Raw genomic sequence first — 27455 nt, 5'->3', positions numbered from 1 at the left:
ATACGATTGTAAAGCCAAGATTTTCACCAATTTGTAAATAAACCAACGTACTCTATTCCATGAAGATTAAAACATTGGATAAATAATCAATTAAATAAACAAATACATGATGAAAATTAATCTCGCAACACCACCATATAGGCATTTATTTGGTACCACATTGAGCTATCTCCTCTTCAAAGCTTCCTTGCAATCCTTCAATGAGTCATAGAGGGATTGTTCATTGCTTTATGCACCCATCAATTGACCACAGCACACTTCTTTCTTATTTCTCCTCGGTTCCCTGTTTTCACTTCAATTTCACCCATCTTGATCAATGCTGCAACGAATTTCTTTCTCCAGATGGAGGGATGGTAGGCATTCAGTTGGACTTGCTTCTTGGTGAACTTGTTGGTGAGAAGTGCTGCATCAGATGTGAACAAGCCCATGTGCTTTAGAACACCCACATAGTACTCGTTGTCTAAGATATCTGGGGTTATGGAATCCAAATGGACGGTGGGGTCTGTTTTGTGATCTGCAGGGCATATCCTATTTATCTCTGCTACAATTGCGGGGTTCAGAGTGGGGTCAGGCTTCCCAGTGTTTTGGAAGTTACTCTCCCTCCCACCAATGGCAGAGCAGTGTGAAACACCAATGGAGTGAGCACCTATAAAACAGATGATACATACATGCACCAGTTGTTAGAATCATGAAAACAACTGCTAAGGTCAGGATGTCTTAAGAGCTCAAGATTATTATTCTTTTTTGGGGGATGAAGAGCTCAAGAATTGACACCTGCTAAGTCAGTTGATCCCCATCCAAGTATATATATATATATATATATATATATAAAGAGAGAGAGAGAGGTATTACCCAATAGTGTAACAGCATCCTCAAGGGTGAGTCCTTTGACCCCAAAGAAACGGGAGATGCCACTAAGATTGGCAGAAGGGGGTGGTAGGAAAGTTATGGTTTCCTTAACCAGGGAGACTCTCCCATCCTTTCTTCCTCCACGAACCTTGTACCTGGGAAATTTACCAGCCTAGCCATGGGAAAATATATGAAGTTAGAATCTCTGCCTAACAGCAACTTATTAAGCAAATTCGTGGGAAAAGGCATGCTGTCCCAAAATAATCAGGGCATGTCCTTTCCTGCGGGAAAGGGCTCCACCCCCAATACCTCCCACACCAGCCCGCCATTGGGGAATGAATTTTCCGGGAAATAGGAAAGCTTCAGACGGAAATGTTGGTTCCACCACTGCCACGTGCTTAGTACTTTGGAAAGGGACCAAATCCGTATTCAATTATAATCTGATATGTACCAAATCCGACTAAATGGAGTTGGATTCTGTTGGTTATCAGATAAAATCCAATCCATTGACAATCCTAACTATAGGAATGTCAAACTAGTTACCTTTTTAATTTAGGTCAGTGAAACAGCATGAAGAAAAGGAAGCAAAGTTTAATGCATGTTTCAGCACTAGCATGTTTTACAAGAGTAATACTTTTGCATATCCATGAACCTGAGTGTTCTGTGGTGAAACGCATGTGCTTCCATATTCTTAGAAGAATATGTATTTACCTTATGAACAGCTTCCCTTGTTGCAAAGGTAAGGATATCTGAACAGGAGACTGTTCTTGGGCATTTTTTCTCTAAAGCTTCTTTGATTTTATCAATCACATCATAACCTGTGATACTTGGGTTGTTTATAGGGGAGTCTTTCTCAGCTACATTATGTTTGGTGGAGTTCAGGAGAATGGAAGCATCACATCCCTGGATTAAAAAATTAAACACCATGGGCCTCATGTTAGCTTATTTAGCTATCAGTAAACTAATCGCCAATGTTAATGCAATTACTAAAATAATATTAAAAAGGAAAAAAAGCAGCACACACACACAGGAATTGCCAAAACCAACAGTATGCAGCAAATGCAAAAGTATGAATTTAAGATGCATACCCTCACAAAGCAATCATGGAAGTGCATCCTCAGCAAGTTTGGGACTATAACAAAGTTTTTCTTAATGAATCTATCCATCATATTCGCGATAATGATCTCTGCCTGAGGACATGTCTTGTGGTAATAATCATGCTTTAAACCATACTCAGTAGTGGCAAAGCCTAGAGAAATCAATCCCAAGAAAGTGATAACTGCAATGGCAAGACTTCATTTTCTCTTGCAATGACTTCCAAATGGAAAGGACTAATGCTTCAAATGAGACTGACCTCAACAGGCTTCCCCTTGACCTATATATAGGTGTAGCATTGCCTTTAAATGCTATATTTAAAGGAAAAAAGAACTCTTGGATGAGTTTGGTATTGTAATGAAGGTTGACGTTCTGCATCACAACTAATTAAGCATAAAATGTGACTAGTTTCGTGCGTTATCATGTTCATATCTCTCTGACAACTGGAGTCCGTGGCTTCGGTTCCTAAACACCAGTAGATTATAATTAGGTAGGCAAAGTCATGGTCCTCTCTCTCTCTCTCTCTCTCTCTCTCTCTCTCTCTCTCTCTCTCTATATATATATATATATATATATATATATATATATATATATATATATATATTGTAAACTTTTAGGCTCTCGTATGGGTGTATCATCAGACACTTGAAGTGTCTGATGATTTTCAGACGCTTGTGCACCTCCTCTTTAGAGGTGGTTTTGATAGTCGCTAAAGACCAGATTATTAGAGCAGTCAAAAACTGGCGCTAAAGACATTTTTTGAAAAATAAGATGCACGGAACACAGTCGTGCGTCTAAGTTTCGTCAGACGCTAGGGTGTCCGACCATACACTCTTTAGTGTGTGTATGTGCAATATATATATATATATATATATATATATATATATATATATATATATATATATATATATATATATATATATATATATAAAACGGCCCTCGGATGCTCGGCTTTAGTGGCGGTCAAGACTGCTGCTAAAACTATCTTTCGGTGGTGCAATTATTCGTTGAATTTCACGTCGAACATTTTGTCTTTGATATATATATATATATATATATATATATATATATATATATATATATATATATATAGGGACGGGCATATTGTCAAACGCTCTTCCTGTCCAACAATAGCAGACGCATTTGTGTCGTTGATCATGTCTGCCATAAGCGCTGCAAAAGGAAATTGTGCAAATAGGGGCTTTAGCTGCATTCTTTACTTCTGCTAAAGCCCCTTCACGTCTGATGGGATGGGCATCTATTGTTACACCCTTCTCTTATATATATATATATATATATATACACGTTGCTCATGATTCCAGAGAGCCCCTTGAAATAAAAAGGTATTTTATGGCATGTTTGGCTCATTATGGTCGAGAACTTCATTTTCTGAGTTACAGCTTACAGAAACTATAAAGCCCTAATTTCACCAAATGTGCGTGCCCTCAATTATTTGGGGAGTAAATGATAAACCTGCTCGGTTACATCCCCTCTTCTAGATGTCTCCTTTGTGTGACACCTGGTCACCTAAACATTAGAAATGTCACCCATGGTTTCGCTAAATCCGCTCTTGGAGTTTACATCTTTCCAGGTAGGCGTATTAGTGTATTACCATATATATATATATATATATATATATATATATATATATATATATATATATATATATATATATATATATATATATATATATATCACATGCTATGCGCTTGACTTTCAATCTTTCATTCCAACAAAAAAGTTGGTAGAGTCTCTTCCAACAATAAAAATTAAACGCAATCCATTCCCATTCTCCTCACCTTAAAAAACTATTGTATGTAACACTGAATATGCACCTAACTACTCATAAACAATCATGCATTGCAAGTCAGCTCAACATAGGATAATAGCAACCAAACATGCTTGATTATTTTAATTAGTTACCAGCAACTAGATCTTTTGATCAAATCCATTATATTTATATACAAATATTTTGTAATGTAAACTTCAACGAAAAAGAAGCAAACCACAAGATAAAGAGAAGAAATGAATTTACGTGGTTCCTACGTCTACAGGTGAAGTAAAAGAAAAAAATTCACTAGCAAATGCAAGAAAATATGGACGGGCGATATAGAATGCTAAAACCCTAATCCTCAATACACTCAAAACTCTTATAATTCAACTCTCAAGGAAGGAGGCTACAAATATCACAAAGGGCATAAAATCCTAGCAGATAGAAAAGACAAAATTATAAAACTAGAGCGGTCAACATTGTACAAACACCAAATTAAATATTTTGGGCTGGGTCATGGATCAGGTCCAAAATTCAAGACACCCACAATAAATCTTCACCTTGGCTTATTTCATCAAAACCTCCCACAATCAACAAACTTAATCCACCTTCTCCATAGGAGTCCTAATGGACTCAACTCTAAGCGCAACAAACATCAATCAAGTCCAAGCAATACTCGAACATCTCAACCGGGAGAGACTTTGTCAACATATCAATTGGTTTCTCTATGGTACTAATCTTCTTTACAATAACATCTCAAGTGAAATGGTACCTAACATCGATATGCTTCATCCTCTCCTGGTACATTTGGTCCTTGGTCAAGTGAATAACATTCTAATTGTTGCAATAAACAACAATAAACTCTTGACCTAAGCTAATTAAGCTCAGCAAATATATCTCTTAACCAAATAGTCTCTTTCACTGCCTCAGTCAATGTCATATATTCGGCCTCTTTAGTAGACAAAGTAATTGTAGATTGCAAAGTGACTTTCCAACTAACTTTGCATCCACCTACACTACAAAAAAACAGTTGATTAGCGACGGAATTTAGCGACGGAGTTATATCGTCGCTACTTAGCGACGGATTAACGAGAGAAATGAATCTATCGCTATATTTGTAGAATTTTACGAAACTAGCGACAGATTATATTCCCTCGCAAAATCCGTCGCTAAGTAGCGACGGATTGTGCGAGAGAATATTTTGTCGCAATAAATACGACAGTTAGCGACGGAATTGCGATGGCTAAAATTCCGTCGCAACATAGCGACGGCCTAGGCGACGGAATATTTTCTGTCGCCTTTTCATTTTTTGAATTATGATGGCTTAGCGACGGAATTAATCCGTCGCTAAGCCGTCGCTAAATGTTGCATTACCCCTAATCTCAGCCTTCTTTTTCCTTTCTCCTTTCGTTGCTCCCGCCCGCCGCCCTCTCCCTCCTGCTGCCCTCTTCCTTCGGCCACCCTATACATCCCGTCGACCTCTCTGTCGGCCCCCACCGTTCGCCGGAAGTCGATCTCCGTCAACCTTTCGTTGTCGCCGCCGCTGCCCGGAGCAACCGCAGGTATTTCACCGTTAAATGGATTGGGGGTCGACCCCCTGCGTTTTCCGGCGGGGGGTCGACTCCGCCAGGCGGTCGACCCGGTAGGGGGTCGACCCCCTGCCGTGTCCAGCCGGGGGTCGACCCCCCGCCGTGTCCAGCAGGGGGTCAACCCCGGCAGGGGGTCAACCCCCTGACGTGTCCGGCCGGGGTCGACCCCCTGCCGTGTCCGGCAGGGGGTCAACCCCTTTTGATGTCCGGCAGGGGGTCGACCCCCTGTCGTGTCCGGCCGAAGGTCGACCCCCTGCCGTGTCCGGCCGGGGGTCGACCCCCTGCCGGGGATTTGATTAGAGCTTTTATTTTTATTTTCTATGATTAGGGATTTGAATCATAATTTTTTTAATTAAGGATTTTTAGTTAATTTGGTTAGGACTTTAAATCAAAATTTTTTAATTAAGGCTTTTATAGTTAATTTGATTAGGGTTTTTTTATTTATTTAGAGTTTTTATTTTTATTTTCTATAATTAGGGATTTAAATCACATTTTTTTAATTAATACTTTTTAGTTAATTTGATTAAGGATTTTTTTGTATTTGATTAGGGCAGGTTTTTTCCTTGTTTGATTAAGGTTTAAATTGTGGCTTTTTTATTTAATTTTATGGTTTATTTTTCTTATAGTTTATGATGTTTTGGTTTATTTATAATTTATTTTCTTGTATTTTAAGGTTTTATGATTTAATATGGTCGAATAATTTGATTTTTATAGTTAATTTGATTTAATAGAATTTGGTATTCTTATGATAAACTTTCATAATTAGATTTAAGATGACATTGACTAAATCATTTATATATCAAAAAAATATCAATTCATATTTTTCTCAAAATACTCAAATTTTAAACATTTTTTAATTTTTAGATCCAATCCAAGATTTTAGATTGTAAACTTTTTTAAAGTCATGGTGTTTGGATCCAATTCGAGATCCAGATTTGAAACAAAGATCCATAATAAACTTGCTAAAACATGCAAAATAGTGAGTGGATCGGGTCATACGATCCAAAATGAAGTAACTGAGCCATTATCTATGACTGTCCAAGTTATGCGCACATTGTATGGTCGAAACAAACCTTGGGCTTGGTAAGGAACTAACAGACCAGTGTTTTGTCCATTTTGTTTGTTCATTTCATCCAATCTTGAACAAACCATCAAACAATCCTTAAGAACCATAAATAAGAGTCTAAATAGATGTTTTTATTTTATTTGAATAAATTACAAAAGCCTGTGCACTCTGTTTGCAAAAACTAGCTCAACTTTTAGATTATTACATTGTAGTGCCTGCTTATCCATGATAAAATTCAATAGCCACTTGGTGTATAGAATTACTCCTTTTCCTTCATTGTTAATATCCACTCTTACGTTCTTTTGTTATTGGAATAAGAGATAAATATTTTAACCTTTTTTTTTTCTAACCATATATGGCCAACCAATTAGTTTATTACCAGGCGTGTCCTTTTTATAAAGATTCAAAAATCTGCAAACCTCTTTTAACTATATTTCTCATCGTATGTATGCAAATATGATATGATTGTCGCAAATCATTTTTGCAAATTTCACCTAAAATATGTGAATCTCTTTTAACTAGTTTTTTCAACGTACGTTCGCAAATATAATACGACATTCGCAAATCATGTTTATGAATGTTTTCAAAATCTATGAACCTCCTGTAACTAAATAGTTACCTTTATAAATCATTTGTTTAGAGTGAGATACCATTTTTTTTCATGGTATTTGATTCACCTCCTGTAACTAAATAGTTACCTTTATAAATCATTTGTTTAGAGTGAGTTTTTTTTCATGGTGACTTCATTTTAAAACATCATTTTTTTGTGCAGATTTCTCAACGGAACTCGCTTGTGCCCCGCCACCCGTGGTAAGTAAGTGACAAAAACAATGCAAATCGGGTAAATACCCGTGGTGAGTAAGTGATGCAAGCGCATCACATGTTATTTAATTTATTGAATATAACACTTTATTGTTCACACACTCACTTAGTTGTTGATATCTAGGACTGCTTTGTTGGAGTTCGGAGATCATGCTGAGCATGATTTTAATGTATGAATATGGAAGTGTTCTTATTTTTGGAGTACGGAGTCCATGCTAGGCATGGTAGTAGTTAGTGGGATATTGAAGTGTGTTTGCTGCAGGTACATGTTTGAGATTTGTTTGATATGAATTATTTCGATGTATTGCAATGTTTGATGTGATTGTATCCATGCTTACATGTAGTTACTTTCAATTTGATTATGTCTACCATGTGAAATTGTATACTGAAAGCATGCTTCAAATGAATGTATCGTGTCATGAATAGTTTGCACATGAAAATATTAAGTTATCAATGCATGCATCATAATTCTTGTGATTGTATGACATCATATATTGCATGATAAATTTGATATTTTCTTCATCATAGCATTCTAATGGTTCTCTTTTAACTGGTTAGGATACTATTCGCAACATCATACGACAAAATGACTGCAAACCGTGAATGGATGTACCGTAGGATAGTGGACAATGAGTTATCACATGAATATATGGATGGTGTTGACAGTTTTATTAAATTTGCAACGGCAAGTGTCAGTACAGTATATCCCACAGGTCGAATTAGGTGTCCCTGTAAGATTTGTAAGAATAATCGATTTGTAGAACCTCATGGCATTAGACATCACCTATACAGGAAGGGTTTTGTGAGTGATTATCAGAACTGGACGTTTCATGGAGAAGAATTTAGAAACGATTTTGATGTACGGGTGAATGTGGTGCACGATAATCCATATACGAATTTGATATTTGATGCCGCAGGAACAGAACTGGGTTCTGCTATGAGTTCTAGTGATGTAAGAACTGCCATAGATGAAGAATCACCAAACGATGCAGCTAGTAGATTTTATGATTTACTTAGAGATGCTGATGAGCCACTTTGGAACGGTTGTGAGAGTCACACTATCTTGTCTGCAGTTCTTCAACTAATGAATTTGAAGTCCGAGTATAATTTGAGTCAATCATGTTTTGACCGTTTGTGCATGATTGTGAAGAGTATGTTGCCTAAAGATGAGAAATTGCCATAAAATTTCTATCGTGCGAAAGTTATGGTCAACGCTCTAGGTATGGGTTACAAAAAGTTTGATGTTTGTCCAAATCACTGCATGTATTTCAAGGAGCAGGAAAACGACATATCATGCCCGTCATGTGGGCATCCTCGGTTCAAGCCAAAGACAAGAGGCAATGGTAGCACGAGATCAAAGGAAGTTTCATACAAGTCGCTCCGCTACTTTCCTATCACTCCTAGATTGCAGTGATTGTATATGTCTTCAAGGACAGCTAAACACATGAGATGGCATGCAAATAAAGTTCGACACGATGAAAACAAGATCACGCATCCTGTTGACGCTGAAGCTTGGAAGCACTTTGATCGTACTCATCAGAACTTTGCAATGGAAGTGCGAAATGTTAGACTCGGTCTATGTACAGATGGATTTAATCCATTTGGGGGTAGATCAACTCCATACTCATGCTGGCCAGTATTTGTAACTCCATACAACCTTCCACCAAGCTTGTGTATGAAACGTCCAAATCTTTTCTTGTCTTTGTTGATCCCTGGTCTGACCTCACCTGGCCAAAATCTTGATGTATATCTAAGGCTATTGATTGATGAATTAAAAGTACTGTGGGATGACGGTGTTACCACGTATGATGCCCACAAAAAACAAAATTTCAACATGAAGGCCGCTATTCTATGGACAATTAGTGACTTCCCTGTATATGGTATGTTATCTGATTGGAGCACACATGGGAGGTTGGCTTGTTCGTACTGCATGGAGGATTCCAAAGCTTTTAGATTGAGGCATGGAAGGAAGCCTTGCTGGTTTGAGTGCCATCGTCGATTTCTACCCAGCGATCATCCGTTCCGACGTCAAAAGAATGCATTTAAAGCAGGCACAACTGAAACGGAAGGTCCATCCTCAAGATTGTCCGGCATAGAGATTCTAAGAAGATTGCGATACTTTCCAGATGTATTAACAGATGCCCGCAGTGTTACACCCTTCCGTGGATTTGGGAAGGATCACAATTGGACAAAAAAATCTATTTTTTGGGAACTATCGTATTGGCCGACCCTATTGATACGACATAATTTGGATGTGTTGCATGTAGAGAAAAATGTGTTTGATAATGTGTTCAATATAGTAATGAATATTAAAGGAAAAATGAAGGATAATCCGAAGGCCCGTATGGATTTAAAATTAATATGTAAAAGACCAGAATTGGAACTCAAAGAGTATAATGGCAAAGTACTGAAACCAAAAGCAAAGTACGTGTTCGGACCTGATCAAATAAAACATGTATGTCAATGGTTGAGACAGCTGAGATTTTCAGATGGATATGTCTCTAACATTGCTCGGGCTGTGAAGATTGACGATGGACAGTTATATGGGTTGAAGAGCCATGATTGTCATATCTTTATGCAACGATTGATACCCCTAGCATTCCATGATATGTTAGACAAACCTATATGGGGGGTATTGTCTGAGTTGAGCGGATTTTTCAGAACATTGTGCGCATCGGAGGTCGTTTTATCAGATGTAAAGAATCTCGAGGACTCTGTCATCACCATTGTTTGTCTGTTAGAAAAGATATTTCCGCCAGCATTTTTCGATGTTATGGAACATTTGATCATACATCTGTCATATGAACTAAGGGTTGGTGGCCCTGTGCAATATCGATGGATGTACCCATTTGAAAGGTATATGTTTTTTTATATTTGTCTCTTTAATGACAGATATTTAAAATTTGAAATGTATATTCTTGTCAGATGCATGTTCGACCTAAAAAAAAAGGTTCGTAATAAAGCAAGAGTAGAAGGCTCTATTTGTGAAGCGTACACTTTAGAAGAGATTTCAAATTTCTCATCTATGTACTTCGAACCTCATATTCCAACACGTTACACATGCCCGCCCCGTAACGATGATGGAGAACAAGTAACTGTAGCTGACAAGCTGTCGATATTTCAACCACTTGGGCATGCATTTGGTAGTTGCCGATCAAGGCTATTGACAGATCGAGAGCAAGATCCAGCACACATCTATATTCTTTTTAATTGCTGAGCGAGTGACCCATACATCGAGTAAGTATATGTATATGCAACTCAATTATAAATGCTTTTATGTTCTATATGTGGATACATGGCTCGGTAATATAAGTATTTGTGGTTTGCAGACGATTTGATCTGGAGTTGCAAAGCGAAGTTTCACATCTCACTGATGCAGAAGTACAAAAAGAACGTGAAACTAAGTTTGTGGAGTGGTTGAAACAGTTGGTAAAGAAGCTAACATAAATTTTATACTTATAGACAACACTAAGTTACTTAATTGATCGTGATCACAATCATTGTTTATATCTGTGCGTAGGTTCGCCATGGTGATGTTAAAGATCAAGGAATATGTGATTTAGAAAATGGTCCGACCAAAGTTGTGCAATGCTACAACAGGTATATCGTAAATGGTTATCGATTCCATACAAAAGACTACAGTATAAAAAAATCAACGATAAATAGTGGCGTGTGTGTCAAGGGTAGCAGCTACGGTGAAAATGAACATGATTACTACGGTGTTATAGAGGAAATAATGGAGTTGACTTACTTAAGCATGAATAACAGGGTTACGATATTCAAGTGTCATTGGTTTGATCCAACTGCAACAAGACTCGACAAAGCTTCAGGCATTGTGGAAGTGAATCATAAATCCAGGTTTGGAACATATGAACCATTCATATTAGCCTCGCAAGCTCAACAAGTTTATTATACTTCATATCCGAGTATAAAAAAGTCAGATAGAAATGAATGGTGGGCAGTTTGCAAGGTGAAATCCAAACTATACCCCGAGTATGATCAGTTACAGGAAGATGAGTTAGCTGAAGACAGTGATTACTATCAATCAGATGATGTCTATGACTTCGCTTATGGTCACGATGTTGCGCATGATATGCATGTCATGTCTCCATTGGCCGATGAAACATTCATAGAGGAATGTGATCCAAATGATGTACCAAGTGGATGGGCAAACAATAAAGAAGAAGAAGAAAGTCAAACTAGTGACGAGGAAGAATTCTCAAACTAGTGAGCAAAATCTTATACTACAAACCTCTATTTAAATGCATTATAATACTTGATGTGAGTTGTATTGCAATACTTGGTGTGAATGATAAATTTTATTTGAATGTATTGTAATACTTGATACGAATGATTCGAATGCATTGTAATACTTGATGTGAATTATTTCAATTATCTGAATGTATTATAATTTATGCAACGAATGATTTGAATTAGTGCAATACTTGATGTAAATGATTTGAATTATTTGAATGCATTGCAATGCTTGATGTGAATGACTTGAATGTATTGTAATACTTGATGTGAATTATTTGAATCTATTGTATGACATATGTTATTTGTTAGAATATGGTTCGTGGAGGTTATAGTGGTCGCTCATCCAGTAGTAGCCAGGCTCAGCCTTCATCTTCACGGGCTCCTGTGATAGGTATATCATATAACTAATTGGATGCTTGATTAGTTCAAATGCATATTCTGAGAATTTCTAATGTATTTTTTTACAGATGATGTTGCGCCTGTACACGACCCACCTACACCAGTTGATCACACAAGTCAAGAGCCAACACAGGAAACAGGGTCTTCTCAGGTTGGCACAAGAAGACTCATTCGAATAGTGTATATCGATAATCGACCGTAAGTATTTTGTTTTCAATTATTGCATATCTTTTAAATATTTTATATTGATATTTACTGTGTAACAATTCATGTGCAGCACAAGGTTTGAGCCACAAGAAGTAGTACGAGAGATTAGGAATTCACTTCTTCAACATCTACCAGGACCAGTTGCTCAATGGAAAGAGTACCCAAAGGAGGTGTTAGACAGATTGTGGTCCTCATTCATGGTATACAGTTGTTCCTCATAGTTAATGTGTTTCATAGTTAATTTATTTAAGCAATGTCTACAGAATGACTGAAAATATTTGTAGGCTTCGAATCGCTTCGCAACTACGGTGGAAGAAAATGATGCAAAGAAGGTGTGGCAGAAGGTGGCTGCCAATCGATTTGCAGACATGCTGCACACTATGAAGACTGCAGCAAAAAAAGCATCTGGCGTAGTAGATGATCCATTACTGTGGAAGGGCCATGGTCCTATTACTATCAGGAGAGATTACTGGGATGAAATGTGCGATAAGTGGGCGGGAGATGCATTTAGAAATCGCTCTGCGAAGGCTGCACAAAATCGATCGAAGATGCCCGAAGCCCATCTACACACAGGTGGATCTAAGACATTTGGGAGCCACTTAAAGAAAATGGTAACTCATCAATATATAATATTAATTTTATAAGTATTGTTGCAAACTTGTGTACTAAATCTTTTGTCATTTAACTTCGCAGGAAGCAGAAAAAGGAGGTAGTGTACCATATAAAGATGTGTTTGTAGAAACACATAAACGGAAGACCACGGGAGTCTTCGTATCAGAGAAGGCGAGAACGACAACGGTATGTATTAATTCTATTAATAATCATTGCAATATATATGCAAGTTATCATAATGTTATCATTAATTATTAATGAATACTTTAAACATTATTTTGTAGGAGGCATATGAGCAACAGATGGTAGAGCGATATGGCAATTACGCTACTCAACATCCATCATTTGATCCTACAGCATGGGTGACTGCAGCAGGTGAACCCAAAAAAGGTCGCGTGTTCGGGTTTGGGAGTAATATGAACACTTCACCAGTTATTGGTTCTTCCAGTTACGGCTCACCGACTTCTTGCGCCGACATAAGCTCCAAGCAGCCGACTATTCTTTCCAGTGATGATGTACGCGAGATCATTAATGAATCACTGAATAACTACTTCAAATACACCGTCGCCCCCTTTCTCCGAAATGAGATCAAGGCCGATGTTCAGGATAGGGGATCTTTGATTCCAGGTCCCTCTCAGGTATAATCACATATTAAGTTTTTTGTCTGCCTTAGAACACATATGAGCATAATCGAATCACATATATAACTTTTTGTCTGCCTAAAAATACATATGAGCATGTTATAATCACATATTCAGTTTTTTGACTGCCTTAGAGCACATATGAGCATGCTATAATAACATATAGAGTTTTTTTATTGCATTAGAGCACATATGAGCATGCTATAATCACATATAAAGTTTTTTTGTCTGCCTAAGAACACATATGAGCATGATAGAATCACATATAAAGTTTTTTTGACTGCATTAGAACACATATGAGCATGCTAGAATCACATATATAGTTTTTTGACTGCCTAAGAACACATATGAGCATATTATAATCACATATTCAGTTTTTTTGACTGTCTTAGCACACATATGAGCATGCTATAATAACATATAGAGTTTTTTTACTGCCTTAGAACACATATGAACATGCTATATATCATTTATGATAAAATCACATATAAATTTTTTTGCTTTGCCTGCCTTAGAGCACATATGAGCATGCTATAATCACATATTCAATTTTTTTACTGCCTTAGCACACATACGAGCATGATCGAATCACATATATAGTTTTTTGCCTGCCTTAAAGCACATATGAGCATGGTAGAATCACATATAGAGTTTTTCTAGATGCCTTAGAGCACATATGAGCATGCTATAATCACATATTCAATTTTTTGACTGCCTTAGCACACATACGAGCATGATCGAATCACATATATAGTTTTTTGCCTGCCTTAAAGCACATCTGAGCATGGTAGAATCACATATAGAGTTTTTCTAGATGCCTTAAAACACATATGAACATGCTATAATCACATATTCAATTTTTTGACTGCTTTAGCACACATATGAGCATGATAGAATCACATATATATATATAACTTTTTGTCTGCCTTAGAGCACATATAAGCATGATAGAATCACATATAAAGTTTTTTTGACTGCATTAGAACACATATGAGCATGCTATAATCACATATTCAGTTTTTTGACTGACTAAGAACACATATGAGCATGTTATAATCACATATTCAGTTTTTTGACTGCCTTAGAGCACATATGAGCATGCTATAATAACATATAGAGTTTTTTTATTGCATTAGAGTACATATGAGCATGCTATAATCACATATAAAGTTTTTTTGCCTGCCTAAGAACACATATGAGCATGATAGAATCACATATAAAGTTTTTTTGACTGCATTAGAACACATATGAGCATGCTATAATCACATATTCAGTTTTTTGACTGCCTAAGAACACATATGAGCATATTATAATCACATATTCAGTTTTTTGACTGCCTTAGCACACATATGAGCATGCTATAATAACATATAGAGTTTTTTTACTGCCTTAAAACACATATGAACATGTTATATATCATTTATGATAGAATCACATATAAAATTTTTTGCTTTGCCTGCCTTAGAGCACATATGAGCATGCTATATTCACATATTCAATTTTTTTACTGCCTTAGCACACATACGAGCATGATCGAATCACATATATAGTTTTTTGCCTGCCTTAAAGCACATCTGAGCTTGGTAGAATCACATATAGAGTTTTTCTAGATGCCTTAGAACACATATGAACATGCTATAATCACATATTCAATTTTTTGACTGCCTTAGCACACATATGAGCATGATAGAATCATATATATATATATATATATATATATATATATATATATATATATATATATATATATATATATAACTTTTTGTCTGCCTTAGAGCACATATGAGCATGATAGAATCACATATAGAGTTTTTTTATTGCCTTAGATCACACATGAGCACATGATAGAATCACATATAGTGTGTAATTTATTTCATTATATTTTGTTTATCAATACTGACTGTTCTTTTCTTGTGTAGGCTGCTAGCGATAATCAGCGTAGTGGAGCTGAAGGGACAGATAAAGACAATGAACAAGAAGACGCACAAAATCTTGGCGATGATTAGAGGACTATGTTGAAGAAGTTTTATTTTTTTTATGTTTCCTAATTGTAATTGTTGAATTGTAAATAATTAAACTTCTTAATTTTAAGGTGGAACGATTAATTGTTGTAGATTCTTGTTATATGAAATTTTTTGTGTGGTTTGTTTTTTATTTACAGGAAATATAAATTGTACAGGAAATAGAAATTGCTCGGTATTTAATTTTCAAATAAATATTTTTAAATTTTTTTTCGTGTTTGCGACGGATTAGCGACGGAACCATCCGTCGCTATTTATATTAATCTAGCGACGACATAGCGACGGAAGTAAATCCGTCGCCAAGCCGTGGTCGCCGTTTAGTACCGGCGGATTGGTGACGGAATATAGCGCTCGGTATTTCGTCGCAATTAGCGACGGACCTGGCGACGGAATAATTCCGTCGCCAGTTAGCGTCGAAATATTCGCGACGTAAGCATACTGTCGCCTCGTTGTCGCTAATCCGTCGCTAACCATGTTAGCGACGGATTAGCGACGAAATGTGGTCGTCGCTAATCTACTGCTTTGTTGTAGTGCTAAAAAGACATGCAGCCACTAAGTAATCTCCTCCTATCAAGATCACTTACATAATTTGAGTCAACATATCCAACCAAACCATCACCCGTCCTGAAGTACTTTTCAAATACTTGAAAATCTATTTCACTGCTTGCCAATGAGTCTTTCCTGAACACGACATGTATCTACTCACTACACTACTACCAGTTCAAAGGTTTCTTTATAATCAATTTTGCACTCTTGAGAGTATAGGTACTAACATTGTTATACTTCTATTGTATATAAATGATACGATAATCACTAGGAATGACAAAAAGAGAGTCAAAAAATAAAAAGTATTCTAAAAAAAATGATGTCTTATATAGTTTTTGTGAGATATTTTCTAGGTATAGAAGTTGCATACATCGAGAGGGCATATTTTGACACAAATAAAGTTTGTCACTGATATTTGTGGTAAATCAGAGATTTCATATTATCAGAAGGTGAAGACTCCTGAAGTTGTTAATGCAAAACTAAGGCTAGAAGATGGGGCATTGTTTGAAGATCCTACACCAACTTACATGTTTATCACCAGACCAGATATAGCCTATATTTTACATTCAACAAGTCAATTCCAACACACTCTAACAACTGGACACATGAATGCAATTTTAAGGATTGTTACATACATTAAAATTTTCATAACTATAAAGATTTTTGTATCATCATCTTCCGCTTTATATTTAATTGCTTATACTGATGTTGATTAGGGAGAAAATTCTAACAACAAAATCTTGACAATTGGTTTTTTATCTTTTTAAGAGATTCTTTAATTTTGTGGAGATGCAATAAGCAACATAAAGTCTCATTATATTCTACTAAAGTTGTGTATCGTGCACTGACTACGACAAGCATGAAGCTTTTATGGCTAAAGAATCTTTTCAGAGATATGAGTGTGGTCACCTTCAAACCTTCAAAGATGTATTGTGATAATAAAAGCACAATATATATTACAAGCAATCAAAACTTTCATGAGCAAATAATGTACATTAAGATGGATTATCATTATGTACGTGATGAATACTTGAGAGGAACTATTGAGTTGTTGTATGTTACTTCAAAATATCATTCAATAAATCTCTTTCAACACCTCGATTCATTTTTCTCCTTAATAAGCTTTTGATGATAACACTATAAGTTTGAGAGAGTGTGTTAATATATATATATATATATATATATATATATAGAGAGAGAGAGAGAGAGAGAGCTACAAGAGATTTGGGCCCAATAGGAAGGAGCATGGTGGATAAAGCCTCGAGCATATCAAGTTCGAGGATGTGACACATGGGATGCAATCCAAAGTCGAGATAATGAGAAATTGGCAATGGGATGCAAGACTCGTCCTCCATGTGGTTAATGGCTTTAAGAGAAAAAATCAATAAAAGCATAGGATAAAAAGTCGATAGAGGGAGGTAGCAACTTTTTTCCCATATAGTTTTTCCCCGAATGATTTTTTTCAGCAGTTGCAAACACACCTTAAAAAGAGAGTCTAATGTTATTCCTATATTCATTACTTGTACACATACATACACATAAGATAAATATTTTCTACAACTATTTGTAATATATATGTGGTTACAAAGATGTTGCAAAGAAGAAAAATTGATTGTCTCTTGAGGATCTATTGCATAAAGGTTCAGAGCATAGTTCTTTTAAGTAAAAAAAAATATGAAAATGAGCATACATGTGTTGGATCATTGGGCAACCTTGTAGTGAAAAAAATGTCTTCCAAGTGGATTGCAGGTGGATTTCATAAACGCATGCACAATAACCCGAAATGACTTCAAGAAAAGTCATAAATGACATCATCCATGAGAAAGGTGTAGAGGTTACTTACAAACAAGCATGGTGTAGATAGGAACTGACAAGGGATGCATTATATGGTTCATTCAAAGGGACCTTTAGGATGCTTTTCACTTTTTTGGATCATTTGATGAAGGCTAACTGATTATCGCTAGGGTACATTCAGATTGATCATTTGAACACTTTTTTGAGGAGTCTTGCTACAGTCCTTCTTAGGAAACATCACTTTCATTGGAGAGTCCATGTTCTACAGAGAGTCCATATTCTACAACTTCACCAGAGAGAGTCCATATTTTGCTAACTCTTCTTCTTTGGAGCAACACGTTGGACCTCTAGATACACACATTGGACTTAATCTTAGTCTTGGATTAAATGTTGGATATGATCTTGAACTATATCTTTAAAATCTTTCCTCAAACTCAATGGGCCAGATAAAATATTGAGGTTGGATCGAAGAACAGAGAACTGATCTCTAGGAAGAGGTTTGGTAAGAATGTCAGCAACTTGATCATGAGAGGGAATGTGTTGTACCACAAGCTGCTTTTGTTGGATCTGATTAGGAACAAAATGCACCTCAATCTCCACATGTTTACTACGTTGATGAAAAATAAGATGTGCAGCCATATAGGTAGCACTAGCATTATCACACCAGACAACTGGAATGTATTGTAGTGTAATACCAAGCACCCAAAAAAGGAATTGGATCCAAATGAGCTCAGCAGCAGCATTAGAAGCATCCCTATATTTTCCCTCTGTACTGAATCGAGCAACAGTTAATTGCTTCTTTGAACTATAGGACAATAAGTTAGAGCCAAGATAAACAACACAATCGCCAGTAGACTTATGATCATCAGGACTAACTGCCTAGTCAGCATCAAAAAATGTAGAGAGAGGACTCAGAAGAAGGGCCAATAAGAAGTCCACACTATAGGGTCTACTTGATATAGCACAAAATTTGTTTAACAGCAAACCACTTGTCAGTAGTAGGACAAACCATGAACTGACATACTTTTTTGACAATAAAGGCTACATCAAGACAGGACAAAATAAGATATTATAATGCCCCAATAATACTTCTATAGAGAGTCAGGTCATGAAAAGGAGTCCTAGACCCATATAACACCTTAGAGGAAGCATGGGCATATGGGTAGGCTTAGCTCCCATCATTGTAGCATGACTCAATAGATTCACACTATACTTTTGCTGAGATAGAACCAACCCTTGTGGTGTTTTAATAGCTTTAATGTCCCCAAAAAATATAGATCGCTAAGATCTTTAATTGCAAAAGTCTGGCTAAGGTTGGATGTAAGAGATTTAATGACCTATGACCAAAATATCATCTACATAAACTACCAGAAAGACCTGCAACTTATCTTTCTTCAAAATAAACAAAGATGTATAAGTATGAGAATTAACAAATTCGATGGACAATAAGGCATAGTCATATATTAGTATCATGCCCTGGGAACTTGTTTTAAACCATAAAGAGCCTTCTGCAAACGACAAACATTAATAGGATATTTATTGTCCTTGAAGCCTAGAGGTTGCTCCATAAAAACTTCATGAAGGTCACCATGAAGAAAATCATCCAGCTGCTTTATGGGCCAATTATAATTGGCAACAATAGAAAGCACAGTCATGATAGTAGTAGGCTTCACTATAGGATTAAAAGTTTCAAAATAATCAATACCTTCCTCCTGATCATACCTCTTAACAACCAAGTGAGCCTTATATTGTTTCAATAAACCATCAACCCTGTGTTTAATCATGAAAACTGACTTGCATCCAATAACATGCTAAGTTGATTATGGTGGAATAATAGTCTAGGTATCATTTTAAAGAAGTGCAGTAAACTCAGTAGACATAGCCTTACACCACTTAGGATTTTGGTCAACCTGACAGAAGGTTATGGGTTCAGTATATTGAGCTATTTGAGCTATAAGAGAAACACAAAGATGATACAAGGTTAAAACATATACGTTAGGGATACGAGTGCTATCTTGAGATTGTGTTACCATTGTGTGAGTTCTTAATGGGGGAGCCATACTAGACGGATTTGGAGAAGGAATAAAATCTAGGGAAATCGGTGATGATAAGGACTTAAGGGACTAAATGGATTCATGAAGCTGAGCTACATGAGATTCAGGTTCAGGTGGGATTGACATAGGCATAGGTGGGTTTGGCGTTGTTGGGTTAGACATAGTCTCAGAAGAAGATATCGGGCTAACAATGAATGGAGGAGACATGTTCGTTGTAGAAGAACTAAGGTTAGACCCAGGTGTCTGAAAAAGAAATTGTTGTTCATCAAAATATGTCTAAAGATAAGAACTTTTTCTGTAGACATATTAAGATATTGGTAACCTTAGTGACTATTAATGTAACCCAAGAAAACATGTTTTTCCATTTTGAAGTCCAGTTTATGGGCTCGATATGGTCTAAGATATGAAAAACATACACATCCAAACACCTTTAAAATTTTATAATCAGGTTTTTGTTTAAATAAAATCTCAAAGAATAACTTATTTTGAATGATAGGAGAAGGCAATCTATTTATTAAAAAGACAGTTGTAGCAAAGGCATATGGCCATAATTTGATTGGTACAACTGGCTGACTCTTGAAGCTCAATCATGTATCAACAATATGATGATTCTTTGTTTCAACCCCATTTCGTTCATGTGTGTGTAGACATAAGACCCAGTGTGCAATCCCATATTCTTTCAAAAAAGGAGTTCAGAACATTATTCTCACCACCTCCATCAGTTTGTAGAGATTTTGTTTTCTTCCCAAATAAATTTTTAACTTTTACGAATAAGTGAAAAACATTAACAACATCAGATTTATGGACAATCACATATGTACATGTAAACTTAAAATGAACATCAATGAAATGAACATAAAATCTATAAGAGTTTATGCTAATAACTAATGTAGGTTCCCAAACATCAAAATAAATAAGCTATAGAGGTTCAAAAACTTTATAAAAAGAGGCAAAGAAAGGCAAGGGATGACTCTTTCCCTGTTGACAAGCACTACAAACTTTATGCATAAAACTATGGTAATAAGGTAAACCAAATTTGTGTACAACACTCTATATAACTCAAACCACATGGCATTGCTCTAATAATGCATTTTTCCTACCAAAGTTGATGTCTGCTCCTTGCTATCTATTTCGTCTTTATTTGACTGAGGTATCTTTATCTAATAAAGTCATTGAGTTCTCCTCCCTCTAATAATCTCTTTGCCTTGAAGTTGGATCCTGAACATAATAATATTTTAGATTAAATTCAAAAGAAACATTATTATCTCTGGCAAATTTATTTACTAAAAGAAAATTTCTAGTAATATGAAGAACATGGAGAACATCTTTATGAGTATATTTTGAATCATCCATAATGAATTGAGAAGAACTAATATGGTGAATTTTCAAACTTGTACCATCATCTATCTTAAGAGTGTCTTTTTCTTTATATGGTGAATGAAAAAAAGAGTGCTCAGAGCATGCGTCACATGATGAGAAGCACTAGAGTCAGGATACTGGTTTCCTTTATCTACTAAAGAAGTTGTGGCTTGATAGAATTGAGGATGATTCTATTGAGCATTGTTGTTAGGATTCCTTCGAGGGTTTCGGGTAATTTGAAAACACAATTTGACAGTATGACTTGATTTATCACAATATATTATTGGCATACCACAATACCACGATTCTTACTATTAAAATTTGACAGACCCTAGTTCCTAACTTCTATGTTGTCCAATAGCCCTATTATTCTGATGAGATCTATTCTGATCATTGGGTGTCTGATTCTGATGTTGGACAATGTTGGCAGAAGAACAAGAGATCGCATCATCATGATCAACATCAATATTGTGCCTCTTCAACTAGCAAGAGGTTGTAAAGCTCATCGATGGTAATCGATTCTTTTTTAGTGAATATGAATGTTTTGAAGGAAGCATATTCTTGTGGGAGATCTCTTAACATGTGCAACACCATATCTTGTTCACTCAAAGGTCGTGAAGCAATATCCAGTTGATGAGAAAGCATTTTGGCTCTTTGAAAGTACTCATTTATTGACTTGGATCCTTTCTTTAGCTTATGCAGTTATTCTTTTAATTCTAGATCTTAGAACAAGATTGTACAACATATGAGTTTTTAAGAGAGTTTTACATATCAAAAGATGATCTAAGACCCATGAGTTGAGCACACACAGGTTCTAATAGGGAAGAGATAATCCAAGGTTAAAAAATCAGAATTAACAACTTGAGTCTTTCCATCACTGGACAAAACATATTTATTTGGGCACTTTTTTGGATCCATCAATAAAACCATTGAGGTCATAAGACAACAACAAGGGAGTTAATTGAAACTCTCCCAATAGAAAATTATCTGTTGTCAATTTGGTACTTAAAAAGTATTGAAGACTCACGGGAGCAGGTAAAGCAAGCAAAGACACATAACTCTTCTATGAAGCAGAAGATGTTGGGGACGCCATTGAATCTTCAAAAAGACACGATTAAGGAGCGAAACAAAAATATACCCACACACCTGCTTTGATATTATAAAAGAGCTCAAAAGAAACTCAATAAAGAACACAAGAAAAAAATGCACACACCAAACACAAGTATTTAATGTGGTTCAGTGAGATTCACCTACGTCTATGAAGAAACCTCACACATACTATCTGGTCACGGTATGTAGAGGTGGCCTTTATTTATATTTGTGTACAAAGCATGGGGATGACCCCTACTATGAAAATGATAAGCCTCATCAAGAGGTTGTTTACACATGATTGAACTTGTACACATCAGGGACTCTTTGATATTTATTTTCTGAGGAGGAGTCTTGCTACAGTCCTTAGGAAACATCACCTTCGCTGGCGAGTCCAAATTCTGCACGTTCACAGGAGAGTTCTGCTCTCTTCTTCTTTGGATCAACACATTGGACCTTTGGATCAACACGTTGGACTTGATCTTGGTCTATATCTTTAACAGTTTCACATATCTTGTTTATGACAATGGAAGGGAGTGGCAAAACTTTTCAACTATGGATTCTATCTATTGTTGGATTGTGATGCTTTGATCGTGTTACAACCTAATTGTGTTTGAAAAACCAAAAGCATACAAGGCAATGGAAATAATAGATGCTAGTATTATAGTTCAAATGCTGAGCCATGTTGATTCCTGTCTGCAGGGCACAAGTAGGTCAAGGTCATTCTTGGTTAGACCTGATGAATGGCACCAGTAAACTTTTAAAACTTCTTTTTTTGTTTCTTCATGGATGGAAACTTTCATAGGGACACAGGTCACTTAATGGACCCATCCCCCTACGAAGTAAAACTCCGGTAAACTCTCCTGCCAAACAAGAGAATTCGATATTAGCCGCTTTTACTTGGACACCTTTCACACGACCCCACTGTTCAGTCGTGTTCAACCCACAAGGTTGTAAACCAGCATTTTTTTTCAATTTCATATAATATCCAAAAAAGGGAGGAAAGAAAAAAATGAAGCACAAGATAGTACAATTATATGATATGGGAGAGAAAGATTGGCTGCCAAGATCAGGCCTTCAACAAATTTAAAGGAGTTGAGGATCAATTTGGAAATCGGTTTAACTCATCCACTGTCATATGATGTAAGTTGTTTTGGTCAAATCAGACTCCATAGATACATCTTTCATTTAGTGAAGATAGTCATTTAAATCACCGAAATCTTGTGTGCAGGATTTTTTGGCGATTTAAAAATCAACAGTTGACAAAGTATGTGATTTGAAAATCATAGTTTTTGGTCAAAAAGATATGATCCAAGGATCGAATCTTATTAAATTGACCATGCTGAATCCGTCTACAAGATCGGATTTTATTAAGACAACTTGCGTCTTAAGATTTAAGAGGGATATGAAGATGGGGGACCGAACTCTTCAATTTTTGTTCCTTCCAACTGGGCACGAGCTTGTAGATTAAGCAGAGTGCTGGATTTGATTATTCAAAGAGGGGTATCAACGGGTCCGGTTTGATTCGGACCCAGGTGGAACCAGACTTGAACTTGGTTTTTAGGTATGGTATTGGGTCTGAACCTGGGTCTAATCAGGTCCATTATAAGAAAAATCATACCCAGACCCGATAAAAACTACATGAACCAGACCCAGACTATACTAGGTAAAACCATATTGCAGGTCTTAATTGGAACTCGGTCATGTTCGAGTCTGGTATAAAATTTCACAAACTATATCCGGGTCCATAAATTAATGAGACCTTCGGGTCTTAATTGAGTCTTATTATTTATCACCATACCCGGATCCTATAAGGTTTTGTTGCGTGGAAACCTTCTTAACAATGTCAAAAAGCATACCCAAAACGTGTTAACCCCTCTGTCACACTTTGGCTGTGTCAGATACCTTGATGAGCGGTTGGAATCGTACACGTATTCATTATTCTCATATTTTAATTGTTTCTAAGGATATTTTAATAAAAAAAAACCAAATTTATATTAAAATATCAAAAATACTTTAACGGTTAAAAAATAGCATCCCATTTTTTTTTTCAATAATCTAAGGAAAAAAAAAAACTCTATCACTGACTGCACATCGTTGGTTGGCCTCTGGTTGGTAAAACTCACCGGGACCAGCTTGGACGTTGTCAAGGGACACCACCTGTGGGCTTAAAACTTGTGTCGTGGTCGCATTCACAAGTATCCCCTACCCCGCATAACGCTTATCCGCCTTTTTACACCAATAACTTTGTACTATTTTGCCAATTCATTCCACGCCAACCTTAGGACCAGCACTCATGTCATGATTATAAAAAAACTAATTTACGACTTTTTGTAGCAGACAAAAATCGACAAGTCATTGCTGTTCCGTTAATTCCAAGCCATTAATGGGTGGACGCGATGCTGCTGTTGCTGTTGTTGTGTCGATACCAATGAGACCGAAAAAGGTATATCATTTCCAACCGTATCTAGGCCTCTCAGACAACACTGCTGCAATTTCCTGATTTTATACTACTGACTACTCTCAGTTCTCTGTAGATTTTCTGCAGACATGGGCCCACCTCTTTAAAAACTATCTCATTTAAAAGCAGTCTCATTTGTTAAAATCACCTCCGCTGCCCACAGCACTAAGCCCAGAAACAGAAAAAGGTCCCGCAGCTCCAAAATTTGAAGTGCAAATCCTTGAACCATTTTACAATGACCAAACAAATGTTCAATATCTTCCTCTTCCATTTCAGATAAGTGACATCGGTTTACAAGTTGTACTCCCATACACATTAAGTTGCTGCTATTTTGGCTCCATCATAAAGTACACGCCACTCAAATATTGAAGAACGGAGGGGAAGATCATTTCCCCCACAAACTATGGTCTGATAGCCATAACACCATCGGTTCGCACAACAACGCCCTATAACAGGACGCCACTGTGAAGTCCTCCCATTGGTGTACATCTATCGCAACCTATCATCGCTTGGTGAGGGCTGTATTCCAGCAATCTGGTGTAGAAGATCTCGCAATTGTCGGTGTGCACCTTACTTGAATCTTCCATCCTTGCTCATCCGACCAGTAGTCCTTTATCATACCACTGGTTCCCCTCCATATCCGCAATAAATCAAGATATAGATGCCTAAAAGAACCATCTGTGCACCATACATCCTTCCAAAAAATTTTGCATCTTCCATCCCCCACTTGTACCTTCACACTCTGAAAGAAGACTTCAAACACTTTAACTAAACTTTTCCAAAACCCCGACTGCGTCTTTCACTTTGAACTTTTCACCCAATTCTACGATGAGCCTTTTGTATCATATTTGCAACGAAGGACGCAGATTACTGACCCCTCACTGCTTGCTATCATCCACCACCATTTCGTCAATAGCTCAATGCTAAACCGACACAAATCTCTAATCCCACCGGCTTGTGATATCAGTCTGGTGCCCACATCCCACGTGATCGGTGCTTTGACCACTTTATCCGAATGACCACCCCATAAAATTCTATTAATGACCCAAGTTATATTCTTCAAAACTGAGGCCAAAATGGCAAAGAGACTAGTAAAGTGTTGGCCAACAGTAACGAGTACAAGTTTAACCAATACTACTCTCCCGACAAGAGATAGTACCCATACTTCCACAATTACACCGGGCTTCTTATCATGTTTTCCACCGGTGACCATAGGGAGGCATCACATGGGCAAGTCATGTCGCTCACATTGAAATATATTTTTTTGCCATGACATGTGACATTCTCCGCCCTCATTAAGGTAAAACTGCTATTTTCAGCAGTAATTTTCAATCCTGAAGTTTCTAAAAAAAAAACTTGAGAGTGAATCATGTTCCCCTGGCTTGCTTCTTCAAAAATTAGCACATCCTCTATAAAAAAAGATATGCGTGAAGTTCTCCAATCCCTACATGTTCACCCCCTTATACAACCCACTCTTGCTCGCCTAATTGAGCAAATAACTGAAGCTTTCCATGATGAAAAGAAAATGCGAATTAGGCCCCTCTTAGGCTTAAAGTAAGACCCTTGGCCACCATTAATTCAGACTAAAATCATTTTCATGAGGGGTCTAGTAAGGTTTTAAGACCGGGCTCAATGCAGTCTCATTTAGCATTAGGAACAAGCATATGATGTCATAAAACCTTTTTAACTTGTGCTCCGCAGGACAAACTGATCTAGTTAAAAACGCAGTCACAATTTCCAAAACTAAATTGGACTCGGATAACCTTAGAGATAAAGCTTAGCCCATGTCCAAATGTCAAGTAGCTGAACCCGGGACCTGTTACAAACGGTTGAGTGCATCAGTCCCCTACAGAAGGAAGAGCATCCTCCAGAAAACTCAGTCACCCCACAATAATATATCAATACCTACCACCGAGGTGGTACCCCATGTGTTAAGCGGGGTCCTGTGTCAAGCTGAAGGCCCAGGGTGGAATCCCTCTGCCACATGGGGGTGACTGTTGTTCTGGTAAGGGTCGGCCTAACCCCAGCTGGTCTTTCAAACAATATATATATTTATATATATACTTACCAAAATCAAAGAGCCACTTTATAGACCCCAACTTCCCGTTGCTTTCGCTGTCAACTATCAGAGTAGCAATAGCGTCATCAAATCTATACCAAGAAAAAAAACACCAAAATATGGTTTTAAAAGAAAATTATAGGGCCTCAAGGAGAACATGATCCAAAAAATATTCTTTGCCAAGGATGTCACCAAACATAGCAGTACTTCCAAGACCTTCAGATGGGTGCAAGTCGAGGACACAAGCTGGGAAAATCATAACGCTTCAAGGCTGATCAACTAAAATTGCAGCCCAAAGGCTAATCTTTGCCAAAATCAGAATTATAATGTGCACTAGATTCCAGCTTCTTTGCCTCATTCAGCTTCCGAACAGCCTGAAACAGCAAAGAGCTCAGTGAACCAAACGAATAACAGAAAAAAAGTCAACATGTCTAGCACATTCGCACACTAGAGAGAGAGAGAGAGATGACAAAAGCTTCTGACCATAGAAAATTCAATGTAAAGGCAGTAAGCAAGTACATAATCCTTGTTTCGTATCAGAAGCATTGCCACGCACTAGAATACCATACGTTCTCTCCTAGATAATGGTAAGCCCGGATGTGCAAAACATTAATGTTCCTCTTATTATCCACGTCATATCCTTTGATGATGTCTTCCTCACACCAGAGGAAAGACCTCCTCTAGTCGCATAGTTTGTGTAAAAATGCCTAATAAGAGGCCACAAGCACAAGTACTGCAGAACAAAATGTGCACAAAGGCACTTA

The 27455-nt window shown here is 36.9% G+C and overlaps 1 protein-coding gene across 1 annotated transcript; it reads right to left on the bottom strand.

Moving 5' to 3' along the window:
• Positions 1–239: 239 nt before the first annotated feature.
• LOC149832288 (peroxidase 5-like) lies at positions 240–26950 on the bottom strand. Its single transcript, XM_090013213.1, has 6 exons — positions 26889–26950; positions 26701–26783; positions 1938–2098; positions 1561–1752; positions 853–1021; positions 240–646 (listed from the first exon to the last, which is right to left on the bottom strand). Exons 1-6 carry the CDS (start codon positions 26948–26950, stop codon positions 240–242), a joined length of 1074 nt encoding a protein of 357 aa, XP_089869339.1.
• Between the last annotated feature and the right edge of the window lie 505 nt (positions 26951–27455).

Source organism: Nuphar pumila, chromosome 7, assembly GCF_984573655.1.
Source record: "Nuphar pumila chromosome 7, dmNupPumi1.hap1.1, whole genome shotgun sequence".
Taxonomy (NCBI): Eukaryota; Viridiplantae; Streptophyta; class Magnoliopsida; order Nymphaeales; family Nymphaeaceae; genus Nuphar; species Nuphar pumila.
This window is presented reverse-complemented; position numbering and strand designations above follow the sequence as displayed.